The following is an 18,224-nucleotide window of genomic DNA, read 5'->3' as shown; positions in this document are numbered from 1 at the left end:
TGCTCCTGCATTACAATGTTAATCTTTGTCCAATGTGTTCGTAACAAATAAAAAGGTCCCTTGTAACACACAGCACCATGTCACATACCCTGCTACTGCCCCTGAGGCTTCCTTTATGACAGCTGTTATGAATATTGAGGAAGAGAAGCAATGAAGCATTGTATATTAAGTTGTAGACAGTCCATTTCACAAGCAGTGAATTTAGTTTGCAGGGAGTGAGTAGGGAAGAAATGAACTAATAGTAAAAGGCTGGTAGTACTGATGCAGTGAGCTGACATGTAATCTAGAGGGCAGTTGAGAACAACACTAGCTTTGTAGTGTCAAAATTCACTGCCCTTCCTGCGGTTTGGCTTTGTTCACAAAGAAATAAACAATAACAGAACATAAAGTTCAATTTAAACCTTCCCCCCAAAAGCCACAGGTCCTGCCTCAAGACACGCTAGATACTCTTCATCTCTTTTTTGTCTGGGTGAGGTAACAAGCTGCTGGTCTCAGTGTGTCAATTTAATCCATTCAGCCCTCTCCCAGCAGAGTCAGCACCTGTTAGCAGGATGGAGTGTTTCAGGCCAACACTGATAGCCTGCTACATCCTGAGATTCTCCCAAGCTAGTGCTTTCTGCCAAAGGCAATGGGAGAGGTACCTGTGTAACTGAGGGTGCAATTTATTTCAAAATGCCAGTCTGGAATAAATTTCTGTGTCTGATTCAGAAATCAAATGCCAGCACTGATGCTAATGTCTGATTCTTGTGCATCAGTCCTTGAAGCTCTGTAGCAAAATCCATGAAATTGTTCCCTGCCTAGATGAATCTAATTAATCTACTAAATAGGAAAGGCATCTTGTTCCAAGCCTTTTTAACCTCGGTTCTGAAAGTGGTCACAGCACCTTGAATAAGGACTTTCCCAGGGGATTTAAAACTGCACAGAGCTCCAGCCAGTTCAAATGCAGAATTTCTTCGTCTTATCAAAGAGAGTTTCCCGTAGAACATTTTACAGTAGAGAGAAATTCTCTATGCCGCCATTCAGAGATCTGCAAACACACAAATCTGCCCTGAAAATAGATATTTGGGTTTGTAGCTGAGTGTAACACTGAGCAATGATCTTAGGACCAATGTGCCTGATGCAATGATCCCGCTATCTAAATGGGAGCTCCCTCCGTCCCCTGGCACTCAGCGATGCCTGGGTACAGGGCCAGACTACTAATAACTGGCCAATGATGCTGTGCTCCTATCTAGTCTGAGTACATGTTCATACACAAAGCTCGTCAATCCTCACTGAGCCTCTGCATTAGCACAGATTAGTGAGGTTCAACTATATTTGTTTGACTCAGTATCCCTGTTTTTTTCTTCATGTTTTTATCCCATATTCACTGAATTGCAAAATGTGATAATCCACAAAGGGCCTCTTGATTATTCATGCTGATCGGAGTAGGTTACTTGGTTTAATTTAATGTATCCTGTTACTTGTATTCAGTATTAAACAACCTTCATTCTGCTTTTTTCCCTAGGACTTGGATTTGCACTTTGTTATTCTCCAGCCATAGCAATGGTGGGAAAATATTTCAACAAAAAGAAAGCACTGGCTTATGGGATAGCCATGTCAGGGAGTGGAATCGGTACCTTCATTCTGGCCCCTGTGGTCCAACTCTTGATTGAACAATTTTCTTGGCGTGGAGCCTTACTCATCCTGGGCGGTTTTGTTTTAAATCTCTGTGTCTGTGGTGCCCTGATGAGGCCTATTACTCTTAAGGAGGACCATAAACACCCTCCTGAGTTTCTTGAACAGGAGTATGTCTCAGAAGCACAGAAGCAAGATTTAAAGCAATTGTCCATCTGTTCACCTTTAATCAAACCATGGTCCCATGAATGTCTGTGCTGTTGCTCCTGGCAAGAATACAACTTCTTACTGATGCCAGACTTCATGATGCTAGCAGTGTCTGTTTTATTTATGGCATATGGCTGTAGCCCTCTTTTTGTCTACCTAGTGCCTTATGCTTTGAGCGTTGGTGTGAATCATCAGCAGGCTGCCTTCCTTATGTCCATACTTGGTGTCATCGATATCGTTGGTAATATCACCTTTGGATGGTTGACAGACAGAAGGTAATGACAGACCACAAACTAGTTATAAGCCTTTGCATGTGGGATAGCCAGGTGTAATGCTTGCTAATGTACATTTTGAGGACATTACAATGGCTTGTAGTGTTTTTCCAATAGATCAGCTCAATTTATGGTATTTATACAACTTTCAGAAATGCTAATTTTTTACCTTAGTTTTCATCTTTGAGTTAACTTATACTTTTAATTTTCATTTTTAGAAAGGAATAACATTTGCCCAAAGTTGCCATTGTCTGTAGTGTAAATGTAACTCACTGTTCAGTGTATATTAAGCTTTACCCTTTGTACCTGATCAGTAGAGGATGTGAGTCTACTACTTCTGCCTTTCTGTCTCATTTGTGCTGCTGTCGTGGCACAAAAGGGATGAAGGATCTGGCACTGTATTGTAATGCATAAATACAAAAGGGCAGAATTAAGGTTGTATGTGACTTCTAACTTCTGCATTTCCGGATGTTTTAGTGCTTAGCCGTGTTTTGCTACCTTTACTCCATTGTGACATTTTGTTGTATGCAATCTCTATAACACTGGTGATGAAGATCAGGTGAGTGTGGCAGTAGGCTATTCTAAAGGTCAACATACTTATTCTTTCAGTTGTCATACTTATTCAGTGCACTGGATATTTGAGTCAATGCGAATTGTGGCTTTGATTCTTCTCTCACTTACATCACTTTTAATTCCATTGCATCAGTCCTGATTTATACCAGTAAAAGTGAGAAAAGGGAATAAGATCATTTGTCTTATTTCTGCAAAATATTAGAAACAGTTATAGTGAGCTTAGATATAAATACAGAAGAGTATACGTTATTCAGACAAAGTTTTAAAACCAAGACTAAGGGTTGAATGGGCCTGGAGGTTGAACTACCCTCACCCCATCAAGGGTGGTCCCCAAGAAAACTGAGGCACATTCATAGCATAGGGAAGCTTGCACTGCTGTCCCTAATGTGTGTTTTATGGATAGATAGAGAACTTCACTCTCCAGGTTTGTCAGTCCAGCAGAGTGTTAGAGCCATCACTGGCTGGGTTTTGCACTTGGAAAGCTGTTTGTTAAGCTGGACATTAAAACTGTGCAGCATAGAAAAGACAGGGAACAGGTTAAAACAGAGAATATCCCAGGCCACAACCGTATGTTAATTGCATATGGTAAACTAATAGGTCTGGAAGTGAACAGAAACAAAGAGGAAGTACACATGATTGACTTATCCTGCCTCTTTTTAAAATCCACAGGTGTCTGAAGAAGTACCGCTATTTTTGCTACCTCTTTGCTGTGGGAATGGATGGCCTCTGTTGTCTCTTCCTTCCCGTTCTCCAAAGTTTCCCCATGCTTGTGCCATTCTCATTTACCTTTGGGTATTTTGATGGAGCCTACGTTACAATGATCCCTGTCGTGACAGCAGATGTAGTGGGAACTGCTTCCTTATCATCAGCCCTAGGAGTAGTTTATTTTCTTCATGCACTCCCTTATCTAGTGAGTCCACCCGTTGCAGGTCAGTTCACAGATGACTTTACTGTCCTGTTCATACTGTTAATCCAGCTTTACCGTCTGATGAAAGCAGAAATATTTATTATTTATCTAGACCTGGTCAGACATGGGAAGTAATTTTGTGCAGAAATTTTGTTCTATATATTTCATAGAAATTTCAAACACTGACGGAAAATGTCATTGAAAAATCAAGTTCTGGAAAATGTTGCCCATCTCTAACTTCTAGCCATCAAAATTACTCACTTTTGTGGAAAAACACATTAAAGGATGAAAATAAAAGAGCCTAAAATCATAGAAATGTAGGGTTGGAAGGGACCTCCCGAGGTCATCTAGTCCTGCCCCTTGTGCTGAGGACCATATAAACCTAGATCATCCCTGACAGGTGTTTGACCAACCTGTTCTTAAAACCTCCAATCATGAGGATTATTCCACAGCCTCCCTTGGAAGCCTTTTCCAGTGCTTAACTATCCATATAGTTAGAAATGTTTTCCTAATCTCTAACCTAAATCTCCCTTGCTGCAGATTAAACCCATTACTTTTGGTCCTACCCTCAGTGGACATGGAGAGCAATTGATCACTGGCCTCTTTATAAAGGCCCTTAACATATTTGAGGACTGGTATCAGGAACACCCCCCGTCTTTTTTTTTCCCCTCAAAACTAAACATGCCCAGTTTTTTTAACCTTTCCTCGCAGGTCTAGTTTTTTAAAACTTTTATCATTTTTGTTGCTCACCTCTGGACTTACTCCAATTTCTCCACATCTTTCTTAAAGTGTGGCACCCGGCTGGACACAGTACTCCAGCTGAGGGCTTACCAGTGCTCAATAGAGCAGGACATTTACCTCCTGTGTCTTACATACAACACTCCTGTTAATACACCCCAGGATCATATTAGCCTTTTTCACAAATGCAAAACATTGTTCACTCTCATTCAATTTGTCATCCACTGTAACCCTCAAATCCTTTCCAGCAGTATTAGTGCCTAGCTAGTTATTCCCTATTTTGTACCTGTGCCTTTGATTTTGCCTTCTTAAGTGTAGTACTTTGCACTTGTCTTTATTGACTTTAATCTTGTTGAAATCAGACCAATTCTCCAATTTATCAAAGTAGTTTCAAATTCTAGTCCTGTCCTTGCTTGTAGCCCCTTCCAGCTTGGTGTCATCTGCAAATTTTATAAGCATACTCTCCACTCTATTATCCATGTCATTAATGAAAATATTTAATAGTATTGGACACAGGACAAGGACCCCACTACTTTGACAAGAACCATTTATAACTACTCTTTGATTACTGTCTTTCAACCAGTTTTGCACCCACTTTATAGTAATTTAATGTAGACCACATATCCCTAGTGTGCTTATGAGAATGTCATGTGGGACTATGTCAAAAGCCGTGCTAAAATCAACATATATCACACCTACAGCTTCCCCCCATCCACTAGGCCATTAGCCCCGTCAAAGAAGGAAATTAGATTGATTTGGCATGATTTATTCTTGTCAAATTCATGTTGGCTATTCCTTATAATCCTGTTATCTTCTAGGTGCTTGCAAATTGATTGTTTCATAATTTGTTCTAGTGTATTTCTGGGTACCTATAATTCCCCAGGTCCTCTTTTTTCCCCTTTTTAAAAGATAGGTACTATGTTTGCCCTTCTCCAGTCTTCTGTGACCTCACCCATCCTCCATGAGTTCTCAAAGGTAATTGCTAATGGTTCTGAGATTGTTTCAGATGGTTCCTTAAGTACCCTAGGATGAATTTCATCAGGCCCTGCTAACTTGAATATATCTAATTTATCTAGATTCATAGATTCCAAGGCCAGAAGGGATCATTATAATTATCTAGTCTGACTTCCTGTATAACACAAACCATAGAATTTCCCCAAAATAATTCCTAGACCATATCTTTTAGAAAAAACATCCAATCTTGATTTTAAAATTGCCAGTGGTGGAGAATCTGCCACAACACTTAATAAATTGTTCCAGTGATTAATTACCCTTACCATAAAAAAATTATTTCCTGTCTGATTATGTCTAATGTCAGCTTCCAGCCATTGGATCCTGTTATATTTTTTTCTCTTGGACTGAAGAACCCATTATCAAAAATTTGTCTCCATGTGTAAGTACTTGTAAACTGAAAAGGAGTACTAGTGGCACCTTAGAGACTAACCAATTTATTTGAGCATAAGCTTTCGTGAGCTACAGCTCACTTCATCGGAATGCATCTGATGAAGTGAGCTGTAGCTCACGAAAGCTTATGCTCAAATAAATTGGTTAGTCTCTAAGGGTGCCACTAGTACTCCTTTTCTTTTTGCGAATACAGACTAACACGGCTGCTACTCTGATACTTGTAAACTGTAATCAAGTCAACCCTTAACCTTCTCTTTGTTAAACTAAATAGATAGAGCTTCTTGAATCTGTCTCTATAAAGCAAGTTTTCTAATCTGTTAATCATTCTCATGGCTCTTCTCTGATCCCTCTCCAATTTATCAATATCTTTCTTGAACTGTGGACACCAGAACTGGACACAATATTCCAGCTGTGGTCACACCAGTGCCAAATACAGAGGTAAAAAAACCTCTTCACTACTACTCGAGATTCGTCTGTTTCTGCATCCAAGGATTGCATTAGCCCTTTTGGTTACAACGTCACTCAGGGAGTTCATGTTCAGCTGATTATCTACCATGAGCCCTAATTTTTTTTCAGAGTCACAGTTTCCCAGGATAGACTCCCCCATCGTGTAAGTATGGCCTAAATTCTTTGTTCCTAGATGTATTCGTTTACATTTAGCCAAATTTAAATCTAAATCGTCTTTAACCTGATCTTTTCCTGTTTTGCTTTGTGTTCCTTCCACCTGTTTGTTAATATTTATTGTGGTAAGTATCTGGTCACAGTTTGCCTTTTTAGTGAAGATTGAAGCAAGATAGGCATTAAACATATCAGCCTTCTTGAAGTCATCTATTATTAGCTCACCTTCCCCATTAAGTAGAGAACCTACACTTTCATTCATCTTTTTCTTGTTCCTAATATATTATAGAACCTCTTTCTATTGCCTTTTATGTCCCTCGCTAGATGTAACTCATTTTGTGCCTTAGCTTTTCTGATATACTCCCTACATGCCTTTGCTATTCTTTTGTATCCCTCCTTAGCAAGTTGTCTATGTTTCCACTTTTAGTAGGATACCTAGTTGATATTCAGGTCACTGAAGAGCTCCTGATAGAACCATATTGGCCTCTTGCTGTCTTTCCTTTGCATTGGGATAGTTAGCTATTGTGCCTTTAATATTAATTCTTTGAGAAACTGCCAGATTTCCTGAACTCCTTTTCCTCTTAGATTTTCTTCCCATGGGACCTTACCTATCAGTTCTCTGAGTTTGTTAAAGTCTGCTTTTGTGAAGTCCATTGTCCTTATTCTGCTGCTCTCCCTCCTTCCTTTCCTTAGAATCATGTAATCCATCATTTCATGATCACATTCACCCAAATGGCATGAAGAGCCACAGACAATCCTGATATGAATCCTGTGGAGGTCAGGGCATCCATGCAGGGTGCATCCCCTTCTCAGCCCTGGCAACATAGCCCTCTACACATGCCAGCTGATTTGGGCTTGTGGGGCTCAGACTAAGGGACTATTTAATTGCTCTGTAGATGTTTAGACTCAGGCTGCAGCCCAAGCTCCGGGACCCTCCCACCATACAGATGCCCATGACAAATTTTGGTGAGAAAAGAAAACACTTGGAGCAGATGAGAGCATCTGGCCCATATTAAAAACAAAAGTCCTCCTCCAATATTGGTAAGGAGGTAACAAAGCCAGAAGAGAATAGGGGAGATTAGTAGTTAATATGGGCGGTGGGTGAGCCATGGGTTCAGGGAGGCTAGCCCCTGGCCCAGCCCACCCGTTCTGTCTGAGACCCCACCTGTCCTACCCCCGCCGAAGCCCAGAACCTCCCCCGCAAGTCCCGGCTGCCTGAGTGCCTCCAGCTCCAGAGCGCTGGGTGGGTAGCATGTGCTCCCCCTCTGCCCGGAGCGCTGACAAGCACCCCCAGCCCTGGAGCGCCGGGCAGTGCAGCTCCAGAGCTGGGGGTCCCCCCAAGCTGGGTGGCCCCAGCAACCCCCGAATCCTGGCCACAGGTTGGCTGCCCTAGCCACAGCCAGCTTCCTGGAAGAGGAGCAGCCTGCCTGGGCTAGGGCCAACTAGCGGCAAGCAGAAGGGGGCCTGAGGGCGGACATGGGCGGGGCTGTTTGGGGAGGCATAGTCTTCCCCAGCCTATGGTATGTACTGCCCATGGTAGTTAAGAGCAAACACCTTAGTATGACTTTGCTTTTCAGTTTGTGTATTTTTATAACATTTTCAAATATTATTAACAGTCCCAATGTGTTCTTCCCTTGTGACTGATCAAAGTAAACTCTCTCTGATGTTTTCATTGTGTTGGTGAGGAAACGATCCCTGTGGATTAGTTGTTTTCTAAATTCTATGTAAAATTCATGTGGGCCTTAGCACTAAGTGATGGAAAAGAGAAAGGAAAATAAACAAATAGCATTTGAGTCTACTTGAGCCCTGAGCAGAGGGCCAATGCATGACCTACACACCACTTGGGTCCCACTTAAGCCCTATTTTGATGGAGTGAATTCTGCACACTAAAAACAAACTGAAATTCAGGGGCATACAATGATATAATGCAGCACATTGTTATTTAATTGTTTCATGTAGTTCAGCAATATAAAAAGTGAAAAAATGTATCTTTTGCTGTGAAATTAAATAACCCTTGAGTTTTAATCAAAGGATGTTCTTTTATAGACTTTAGGATCCAGAGAGCTTTACCCATCCATTTCAGAAATGTGTCATGGATTAGGCAGTGGGGTTTACTGTTGAATTTCTTTAGTGTGGGCTGGCAATAGTCTATTCAATTCTATTCAGGTTCTTAAGTAGCCATCATCATCACCATGATATCTGAACCCCATGATTCTTGCCAGTTTAGTTTAAATTTCTGGCTTGAAAAATGAAGTAGTGATTAGGACAATGCTGTTCTGATCATTCCACAGAAAGGATTTATATCCATTTTGAGTGATGTGGGAAGATCAGCGATTCATTTCACCTTTCTTGAATAGCCATAATACAGTCTTCGTACATAGTACAGTATGTGTCTTTCAGTTTGTATTTGCTGTTTACTCCAAGTTCAAACTCACCTCTGCTTTTGATGCTTTTTAATTTGATTTGTCACAGCAAAAATATTAATTGAACATTTCAACTGATACACAAACGCAGGCAAAGTTTCTGGGTGGGGAACTCATGCACAGAATAGCATTTACTCCCATGATGGCTCTGAGCGCATTTGCAGACTGTCAGCTAAATCAATGCTTTTAGAGGATGTTTGTATAGGATTGTAGGGAAAACCACAGTGTCCTTTTGTGATGGGGTTATGTTCTGAACAAAAGCTTCTAAAAACTTGAGCTAAGTGTGATGAGATCATTATGCAAGATATTTGTTTTCTTTCCCTGGAGGCAAAATGTATTTTAACTGATGTGTCAGCTATATATGCTTGTCACTTAGTCACTGGTGTATGTGATAGAACTTCAGTACGAATGCTGTAGTGTACAAGGAGTTTGTAAAGTATTAAATACCTTAACAATTATTTGTTTTCCAATAGGTTGGCTGGTGGATACAACCGGCAGCTACACTGCATCATTCATTCTGTGTGGATTTTCCATGATATTCAGTTCAATGTTACTGTGCTTTGCTAGACTAGCAAAGAAAATCAAAAGGACACAGCTGAGGTCTCTTACCAGAGATACTGACACAAAACAGCAGATCTGGACAAATGGAGCAACAGCTTATTCTGTGTCTGGAGATTTAGACCAAAAGGATGTAGAAATATTGGCCACTGAGGCAAATAGATGACAAGTGCCATCAAGCTTTGGTATGCAGCACAGCCATGGCTAAGAGAGATGTGACTGCATATGCTACACTCTTGAAGATATATTTTCCCAATACAATGAAAGAAACAAGACATCTTTCAACTAGATTTTTCTCTCATATTTTATTAGGGTAAAAACTGTGGTTTATACAGCTCTAAAGCAAACTTAGATACAAATGAGGAAAGTTCTTCAGTTAACGTATGCAGGATATTTTCTGAGTCAGTAATGCTGGCTCCAGAGATAACAGGATGAATTTACTGAGGTAATTGATCATAATCATTGGGGGAAGGGATAGCTCAGTGGGTTGAGCATTGGCCTGCTAAACCCAGCGTTGTAAGTTCAATCCTTGAGGCGGCCATCTGGGATAGGGATCTGGAGCAAAAACTGGGGACTGGTCCTGCTTTGAGCAGGGGTTTGGACTAGATGACCTCCTGAGGTCCCTTCCAACCCTGTTATTCTATGATTCTATGGATTTACGTGACCATCACAAAGCAAAACTGAACAACGGAACTTAGGTTGAAAACTGTTTTAAAAACAGGGCTGATGAAATAAGCTTTTCAATGATGCACTCTGTTTTGTTTATCAGTGGACTGACCAGCAAAAAAATGTTCCAAACTTATTGGCCGTTGCCAAATGTTTGAAAGTCACTGTCACTGAAAATGCCAATGTCATTGTTAAGGAATTCTGTGGGAGAGTTGTATTTTAGACTATATAGAACATTATTTCAAAGTATCTCTGAAGCAGCTTTAATTTTACAGTGTGCCTAAATTTTGTACATAACTAGAATTCAGCTTTATGAGAAATACGATTCTTACAGCTCTGTTCCCAAACCTGCTACAAGATGTTTGCCCTCTCCCACTTCAAAGGTCCCTGGAAACTGGATTTCTAGGGGATAGAGTTCCAGTTCAGGTATTATTCCCTGTTGCTGATCCCTTTTGTGAGCAGATGGGAAGGGAGTCTGTGACTGCCATCCCAGCTGGGCTCTGGAGCCCGGTGTGTTTGGTTTGTCCTTCCAGGGTTTTTATGCATGAGACCAGGCATACTGAAATGTAAAGCAGCCAAAGCAAATTCTCATTGCCTGAAATCCAAACCAGACCCAACCCAGAGAGGTCCTTCTCCTCTCTAGAACTCCAGGGGCCAGATCCTCAGTGGATGTGAATCCGTGATTTACAACAGATGAGGATCTGGCCCTAGTTATTTTTGGCTTGTTTGGGCCAGAAGACAACTGCTGACATTTACTGCTGATTCAGACTCATTGTGTTGGAAAAAACCAATACAATAGGGTTCTTCAGAAAAGCTATGGAGTAAATGTAGCTTGTGGGGTACATTACTGATACGTTCATCTATTAGATAATGGTACATGTCTACATTTCCAAAATGTAACAGACAGGTGACATCTAAACTCTGAAGTGAAGGTTGTTTCTATGTTTTGATACTGTATAAGGTTGTGTTCTGTTTGTTCTCAAATTGATTAGTGCTCAAAGAATTTTCATTACCACTGAACTAGTATTTTTCTTTGCAATCTACAATGAATTCAGGAAAAAGAAAAGGAGGACTTGTGGCACCTTAGAGACTAATACATTTATTTGAGCATAATAATAATAATGTTAGTCTCTAAGGTGCCACAAGTCCTCCTTTTCTTTTTGCGGATACAGACTAACACGGCTGCTACTCTGAAACTTGTCAATGTGTTCAGCAGTTGCTCATGATTTCCTAGTCCTGTAAATGTGAGAAGGGAAAGTGACAGTGATCACAGTATATAAAGCTGTTTGAGATCATCAGGAGCTGACGGTACATACTTTAGGGGGATAAAACTATATTTTTTTTACTATTTTTATAAATAGAACATGAGTTGACTAGATTTATTTGTCATGCATATTTCAGTATAAAATATTGAGGCATAATTTAACCTCACTGTTAGTGTTCTGAGAAGCTATTTATTATGGGTACCATGTTACATAAAGCTAAAGAGCCTGATTCTGCAGTCCAATTTAGCTGCACAGAGCATAGGTAAGGGGGTTGTATGCAAAGGTAGCTTAAAAGTAACCTTTGCACTTCACTGATACTACAGCAGCTCTGTGAAAGGGGTGGTACCCCAGTCACGGGTTGCAAAAGGCCCAGGGCTGAAGACACAGCCAGACATCCACATATAGCATAAAGGTGTCCCAGCCACATCCCCTTTCTCCTTGCTGCTCTGATAATACAGAGGGAGAATGTAGTTTGCTGACTCTATGCCACTTGAGGATCACTCTTTCAAAGGTGACCCTCTATGGGCCAGTTATGCTAGTAGTGCAATGCATAGTGGTCATACCACGCCGGTGAATCTGGCCCATGGCTTTAACATGATCCTTTTCTCTTTAGAAGCCTGTAGTTTTGTAGTCTTTCAGTTCTTTGCAGTTTATTCAGTAGTGTATTATAATTGCTGCAGAGGAGCTAGAAAGGCTACTAAAAAGTGTAACCCCCCCCCAAAATGGGTATTAAATGGAGGAAATCACACCTGGAATTCTGGTTTAAAATCAATGAAATATTGCCAAACAATAAATTTCAGGCAGGATTCAGGCTGTAAGTATGGTACAGCAGACATACCTTAAGCAAAAAGAGCCATTTTTGAATAAGAATGGCCATACTGGGTCAACCAAAGGTCCATCTTGCTCAGTATCCTGTCTTCTGACTGTGGCCAGTGCCGGAATGAACAAAACAGGGCATTATTACTGAATGATCCATCCCCTGTTGTCCACTCCCAGTTTCTGGAAGTTTAGAGACATCTGCAGCATAGAGTTGCATTCCTGACCATCTTGGCTAATTCTTTTTTAATTGAGTTATAGTTTTCGCCTTCACAACATCCTCTGGGTACTGTGCATTGTGAAGTACTTCCTTTGTTTTGTTTTAAACCTGATGCCTATTAATTTCATCAGGTGATCCCTAGTTCTTATGTTAAAGGGTAAATAACACTTCCTGATTCTCTGTCTCCATACCATTTGTAATTGTATAGACCTCTATCATATCCCCCCTTCATCGTCTGTTTTCTAAGCTGAACAGTCTCAGTCTTTATAATCCCTTTTCAGACAGAAGCTGTTTCATACCCCTAATAATTTTTGTTGCCCTTCTCTGTACAACTACAATACCCACCTGCTGAAGTGAAGAAACAGATTGACAGAGCCAGAAGAGTACCCAGAAGTCACCCACTACAGGACAGGCCCAACAAAGAAAATAACAGAACGCCACTAGCCGTCACCTTCAGCCCCCAACTAAAACCTCTCCAACGCATTATCAAGGATCTACAACCTATCCTGAAGGACAACCCATCACTCTCACAAATCTTGGGAGACAGGCCAGTCCTTGCTTACAGACAGCCCCCCAACCTGAAGCAAATACTCACCAGCAACCACACACCACACAACAGAACCACTAACCCAGGAACCTATCCCTGCAACAAAGCCCGTTGCCAACTGTGTCCACATACCTATTCAGGGGACACCATCATAGGGCCTAATCATATCAGCCACACTATCAGAGGCTCTTTCACCTGCACATCTACCAATGTGATATATGCCATCATGTGCCAGCAATGCCCCTCTGCCATGTACATTGGTCAAACTGGACAGTCTCTGCGTAAAAGAATAAATGGACACAAATCAGACGTCAAGAATTTATAACATTCAAAAACCAGTCGGAGAACACTTCAATCTCTTTGGTCACTCGATTACAGACCTAAAAGTTGCAATTCTTCAACAAAAAAACTTCAAAAACAGACTCCAACGAGAGACTGCTGAATTGGAGTTAATTTGCAAACTGGATACAATTAACTTAGGCTTGAATAGAGACTGGGAGTGGATGGGTCATTACACAAAGTAAAACTATTTCCCCATGTTTATTTCTCCTCCCACCCCCCACTGTTCCTCAGACATTCTTGTTAACTGCTGGAAATGGCCCATCTTGATTATCACTACAAAAGGTTCCCATCCCCCCGCTCTCCTGCTGGTAATAGCTCACCTTAAGTGATCACTCTCGTTACAGTGTGTATGGTAACACCCATTGTTTCATGTTCTCTGTGTATATAAATCTTCCCACTGTATTTTCTACTGAATGCATCCGATGAAGTGAGCTGTAGCTCACGAAAGCTTATGCTCAAATAAATTTGTTAGTCTCTAAGGTGCCACAAGTACTCCTTTTCTTTTTGTGAATACAGACTAACACGGCTGCTACTCTGAAACCTGCACCTTTTCCATATCTAATATTGTTTTTGAGACAGGGCAACAGAACTGCACACAGTATTCAAGGTGTGGGCGTACCATGATTTTATATAGTGGCATTATAATATTTTCTGTTTTATAATCTATTCCTTTCCTATTGGTTCCTTACATTCTGTCGCCTTTTTTGACTGCTGCTGCACATTGATGGGATGTTTTCAGAGAACTATGCTGTCATTCACAACACCTATAATCAAAGAGTTTGGAAAATCTCAGGTAAGATTCTAACTCCTGTCTTCACTCTGTCCCCTTCTGTTTGCCCATATTCTGCTTACTGGAGAGACTCCCAGAAGCTGCCATAAAAAAGAAACATTAATGCATTGTTGTTGTGTATGTAAATTGTGCTAGGAAAATAAGTTTGTTGCTGGATGATCTAATCCACAGTCCTTCTTTCAGACTCTGTTGGGCTGCCCTTTCGGGCAATCCAAATAGGACTACTCACATGAGTAAGAACAACTTGCCTGAGTAAGGCTTTGCAAGATCAGGCTCCACTTTTTGTATTTTAAGGAAAAAATAAAAGGCATTTGCAGCCACACTTGTTGATTAATTTTGTTTTGTTTGTACATTTGGGGAATGTAAATATGGAGGTAGAAAATATGATTGTAGACTGTTAAAATGGCAGTGTGTTCAGGGACTCTAAAATTGGCTGTAGAATACATTGCTATCAACACACTTACCCCGAAATGCTGAATAAAAGTTTGACTCTATAACTATTTATGACCAACATAGGTCATATATTCAGCATCTTGGGAAAATGTATTGATAGGAATGAATAAGAGTATTTATTGTATTATAGATCTTCAGTATTTCATAATAGTAAGTGAAATTTTCAAAGACATTTACGTTGAAAAAAGTGCAGTAATGATTACACGCCCTCACAAGATTAAAATACAGCACAGTCAAAATATCAGTGCTTTGTTTATGTATTGTTAAATTGAAATATATATGTTTATAAATTGTGTGCATCTTGTTTACCAGCATCTTGGCAGATAGTGAATGTAGCATGTGTTGGTACTGTTACACCAGAGACTAAATAAAAACACATATTGCTCACAAGAAGTCAGCTTTTATTCAACTTATCTTCTAGTGTCTGATTCTGCTCCTGCTTAAGCCAATGGGGAAAATCCCAGTTATGAGAATGATATTTAAATAGCACTGTGCAAACACATAACAAGAAACAGTCCCCCTTCTGAAGAGTTTATGGAGACATAGAAAGGTGAAGTGACTGCCAGTAGCAGAGCCAGGAATAGAACCCTGGTCTCTTAGATATTATTCCAAGATCCTATCCAAAAACTGGGGTATAATGTTGTCCCTGAACAACTCCTTCTTCTGCATTGGAGAAGATTGAAATCTCTTGATTACTATATCTACAAGACTTTGTAAATGGCAGATAATATATACTTATTTAGTTAAGTAATAATAAATGGAACTGCTCACCAGGTAAGGTACCATTCAATGTGAGTAAGAGTGGCAGAATCTGGTCCTTAATCAGTTGAAAGATGTTGCTATATTTGCAGTCCTTTCATGTGTTAATTTTGTATTTTCTTTTGCTTTGTGCAGGTGCAACTTGTAGACTAAAATGCATGTTTGTGTATGGCAGCTTTTTATAGCATAATGATTGGCACCTTATACATGCCGAGAGAATGCAATGTAAATCTTGATGGAATAATAAGTAGATGGGTTGATCTCTAAGAACACAACTTTTTAGGAGACTGGTTCATGAGGTTAGCTTGCATAACTAAATGTGTGCTTAGGAACAATTCCTATGTTCAGTAAAGCAGTATTTAATAAAATTAAAGGCCCAGTCCAGTACCCTCTTGTTCACAGGAAATGTCCTTACTCATGCAAGTAATTCCACTGTCTTCAAGGAAGCCTTTTGTATGAGTAAAAAGTGTTCAGGAATAGTAACTAACTTTGAAAATTTGAATTAAAATTAAGCTTGCTTTTACAATCACCATTGTGTGTGTGTGTGTGTGTTGTTAATTCACCATATGTAGAAGATTTTGTGGTTCTTTCTCACATGCAGAGCTAAACAGTGATTGTCAAGTAGTGTAGGCATGAAGTGGAGGCGATATAAGATATTGACCCTATTCCTGTTCTCTGCGCCAAATTGGAATAGCTACATTCCTCTCATCCCCAACTGCAGCTTCCCCCCATGCTTGGCCTCCCAACCACATCCCTACCCTTGTAACTTGCTCCCACTACTCATAGTCCAAGCAAGCTCCCTGCCATTCTTTAAATCTCTCCTGAAAATATGCCTCTTTCATTAATCTTTTCAATGTAATTCTCCCTGAAGACATCCCATCAAACTGACTTCTGGCACTTTAGACATGTCTGAAGTGTTTGTCTGCATCTGAAACAGGCTGCAAGCTCCTTGAGAAGAGACCCAGGAGAAGACCCTCAACTGGTACAAATCAGCATAGCTCCATTGACTTCAATGCCACAGCCCAGCGAGGATCTGGATGCTTGATTGTTCAGAGATGACCACACTGGGAGTGCTTTATAAATAATTATACTTTCAGCTGGTTGGAAGAGGAGAGGAGAGGGGGGAACCATAACCAAAAATGTCCATGTTGTTTCCATTCAGTGGGGTTTGAAGCTGACCCATTTTTACTTTTTCAATATTTATCACAATTATTTTAATTAATTTGTTTATCATAATTGAAATAAAAAACTGGATGAAAAGTTGTGTGAAAAGCAAACATTTGAAAAAGTCATTAATTTTTGTCATAAAAAAATCATTTTCAAGGAAAGGTCATTTTTCAATGAAAAAACTTTGTCTGAAAAATTTCTACCAGCTCTAATAATAATTAATTAATAGCCACTCTGCCTGCTGACAGCCTAGAATAGACACAATATTATAAGGTGAATATACTCTATAGTGGCATTTCTGCCTTGTAGACCCACGGGTTTAGTTTGCCAAACTTTTACAAATCTTCTAAGAAAACCATTCTATTAATGAGGCATCCTGACTCACCAAGCTGGTGCCTTACGTGTTCACTCTAGGCTACATAAAAAATAAAATACTCTAACACCACTCCACTCCACAACGTCCTCTGAAGGGACCACTGAAAAGTATTCCCGTGTGATTTCTGATGCAATTTTGTTTTACTTTCAGGTAAGGATCACTTCTACTATGCAAGTGATTTTTGTTGATCCCTTGAGTGTGTCCTGAAGATAGGTTTATGATCCAAGTCTTCACCTGATGTAAAACAGCATACCTCCATCAAAGCCCGTGGAGCTTCACTAACTGACACCAACTAAGAATCTGGCTCTCTGTGTCGATGTTCATGCTTACAAACACTGTGTGGTGTTATATAGTGGGTGCCATTAGTAAGTAAACAAATACTTCACTGTGGCATTACCTTCAATATTTCTTGTACTTCAAATGTAGGCTATAGTGAGGCATTTATATTGGAGCGTGGTAAATGTTTACTTTTTTACAGCACCCACTGTGACTGGGGTTCTGCTTCTATCAAGTATACACTATAAAAGATAAAAAATGTAGTCACAACTGAAGCTAAAGCAATTTAGAAAAATATTATACTTGCTAAACTTATAGTGTGCAAATGAAACCCAGAGCAAGGTGATGCAGCTTCCCAAATTGTACTGGGGCTGACTACTTTTCTTGTATTTTTAGCTAAAAGGAAACTTCTACAACTTTGTGTTCTTTGTTTATATTCTTCACCCACTGAAATTACATGGTTACCACTTCTATGGTCTGCATATGCTTATTGGTCTAAACAACTGAATATACATAGCTGGGTTTTCAGAAATCATTTTAAATGCCTGGCCCATTCCTCATAAATCAGTACCCGCTGGCAAAAGCATGTTACCTGCAATGGTGTCGAAAACCCAATCTTAAACTCGTTGAGGGTCAGTGGGTTTTAGCAGAGGGGGCAGAGGCGATAAAAGCACAACCTCAGGTTAGGATTCTAGGATTCTTCTTCTGAATTTATTTCACCTGGAGAATGAATACCAAGAAGAAGTGTTTGAGAAACAGGCAATGGGGCAGATTCTCAGCTGGTAAATCAGCATTGACTTCAAGGGAGCAATGCCAATACACACCAGCTGAGAATTGGCCCACTGTCCTAAACAAACAAACAAACCAAACCAAAAAAAGTCAGAACACCCCTTTCCCCATTGAACTTGGAGTTATTCATACAAATCCTAGGCCTGCGTGGTAAAAATCAGGCACGGCTTCAGGTTTCCCAGCTTTTCTAAGCTAGAAGATCTGTTCTATAGTTACCTAGTGCAGTTTCTTCAAGCTTTGCCCTACTGAGAAGAAGAAGTAGGCAGTGAAATGCATGGTAGTGTTTTTCAGGGATTTTCTGTCTGTTTAAAGATGTAAATCTAACAAATGTGCCCTGTTTAAGCATCAGACCCAGTACCAAAACAGAGCAGCTTTCACCTCTTTCAGTTATATTTCATTCTGAATAATGCCAAAGGCTCAGTCTCTTGACAGCACAAAACTAAG

At 40.2% G+C, this 18,224-nt stretch overlaps 1 protein-coding gene across 9 annotated transcripts in view; it reads left to right on the top strand.

The window, feature by feature from the left end:
- Positions 1-16,280, top strand: part of SLC16A12 (solute carrier family 16 member 12) — a 60,567-nt gene extending 44,287 nt beyond the window's left edge. For all 9 annotated transcript variants that reach the window (XM_074959038.1, XM_074959035.1, XM_074959039.1 and 6 more), the window contains 3 exons: positions 1,505-2,096; positions 3,336-3,595; positions 9,230-16,280. In XM_074959038.1, coding sequence (XP_074815139.1) covers positions 1,505-2,096; positions 3,336-3,595; positions 9,230-9,480 — 1,103 coding nt within the window. In that variant the 3' untranslated portion in view covers positions 9,481-16,280. The remainder of the gene's footprint in view (positions 1-1,504; positions 2,097-3,335; positions 3,596-9,229) is intronic.
- Positions 16,281-18,224: the final 1,944 nt, after the last annotated feature.

This window comes from Natator depressus, chromosome 7, assembly GCF_965152275.1.
Source record: "Natator depressus isolate rNatDep1 chromosome 7, rNatDep2.hap1, whole genome shotgun sequence".
Classification (NCBI taxonomy): domain Eukaryota; kingdom Metazoa; phylum Chordata; order Testudines; family Cheloniidae; genus Natator; species Natator depressus.
The sequence above is the reverse complement of the archived record's forward strand: the minus strand, read 5'-3'. Positions and strand labels throughout refer to the sequence as shown.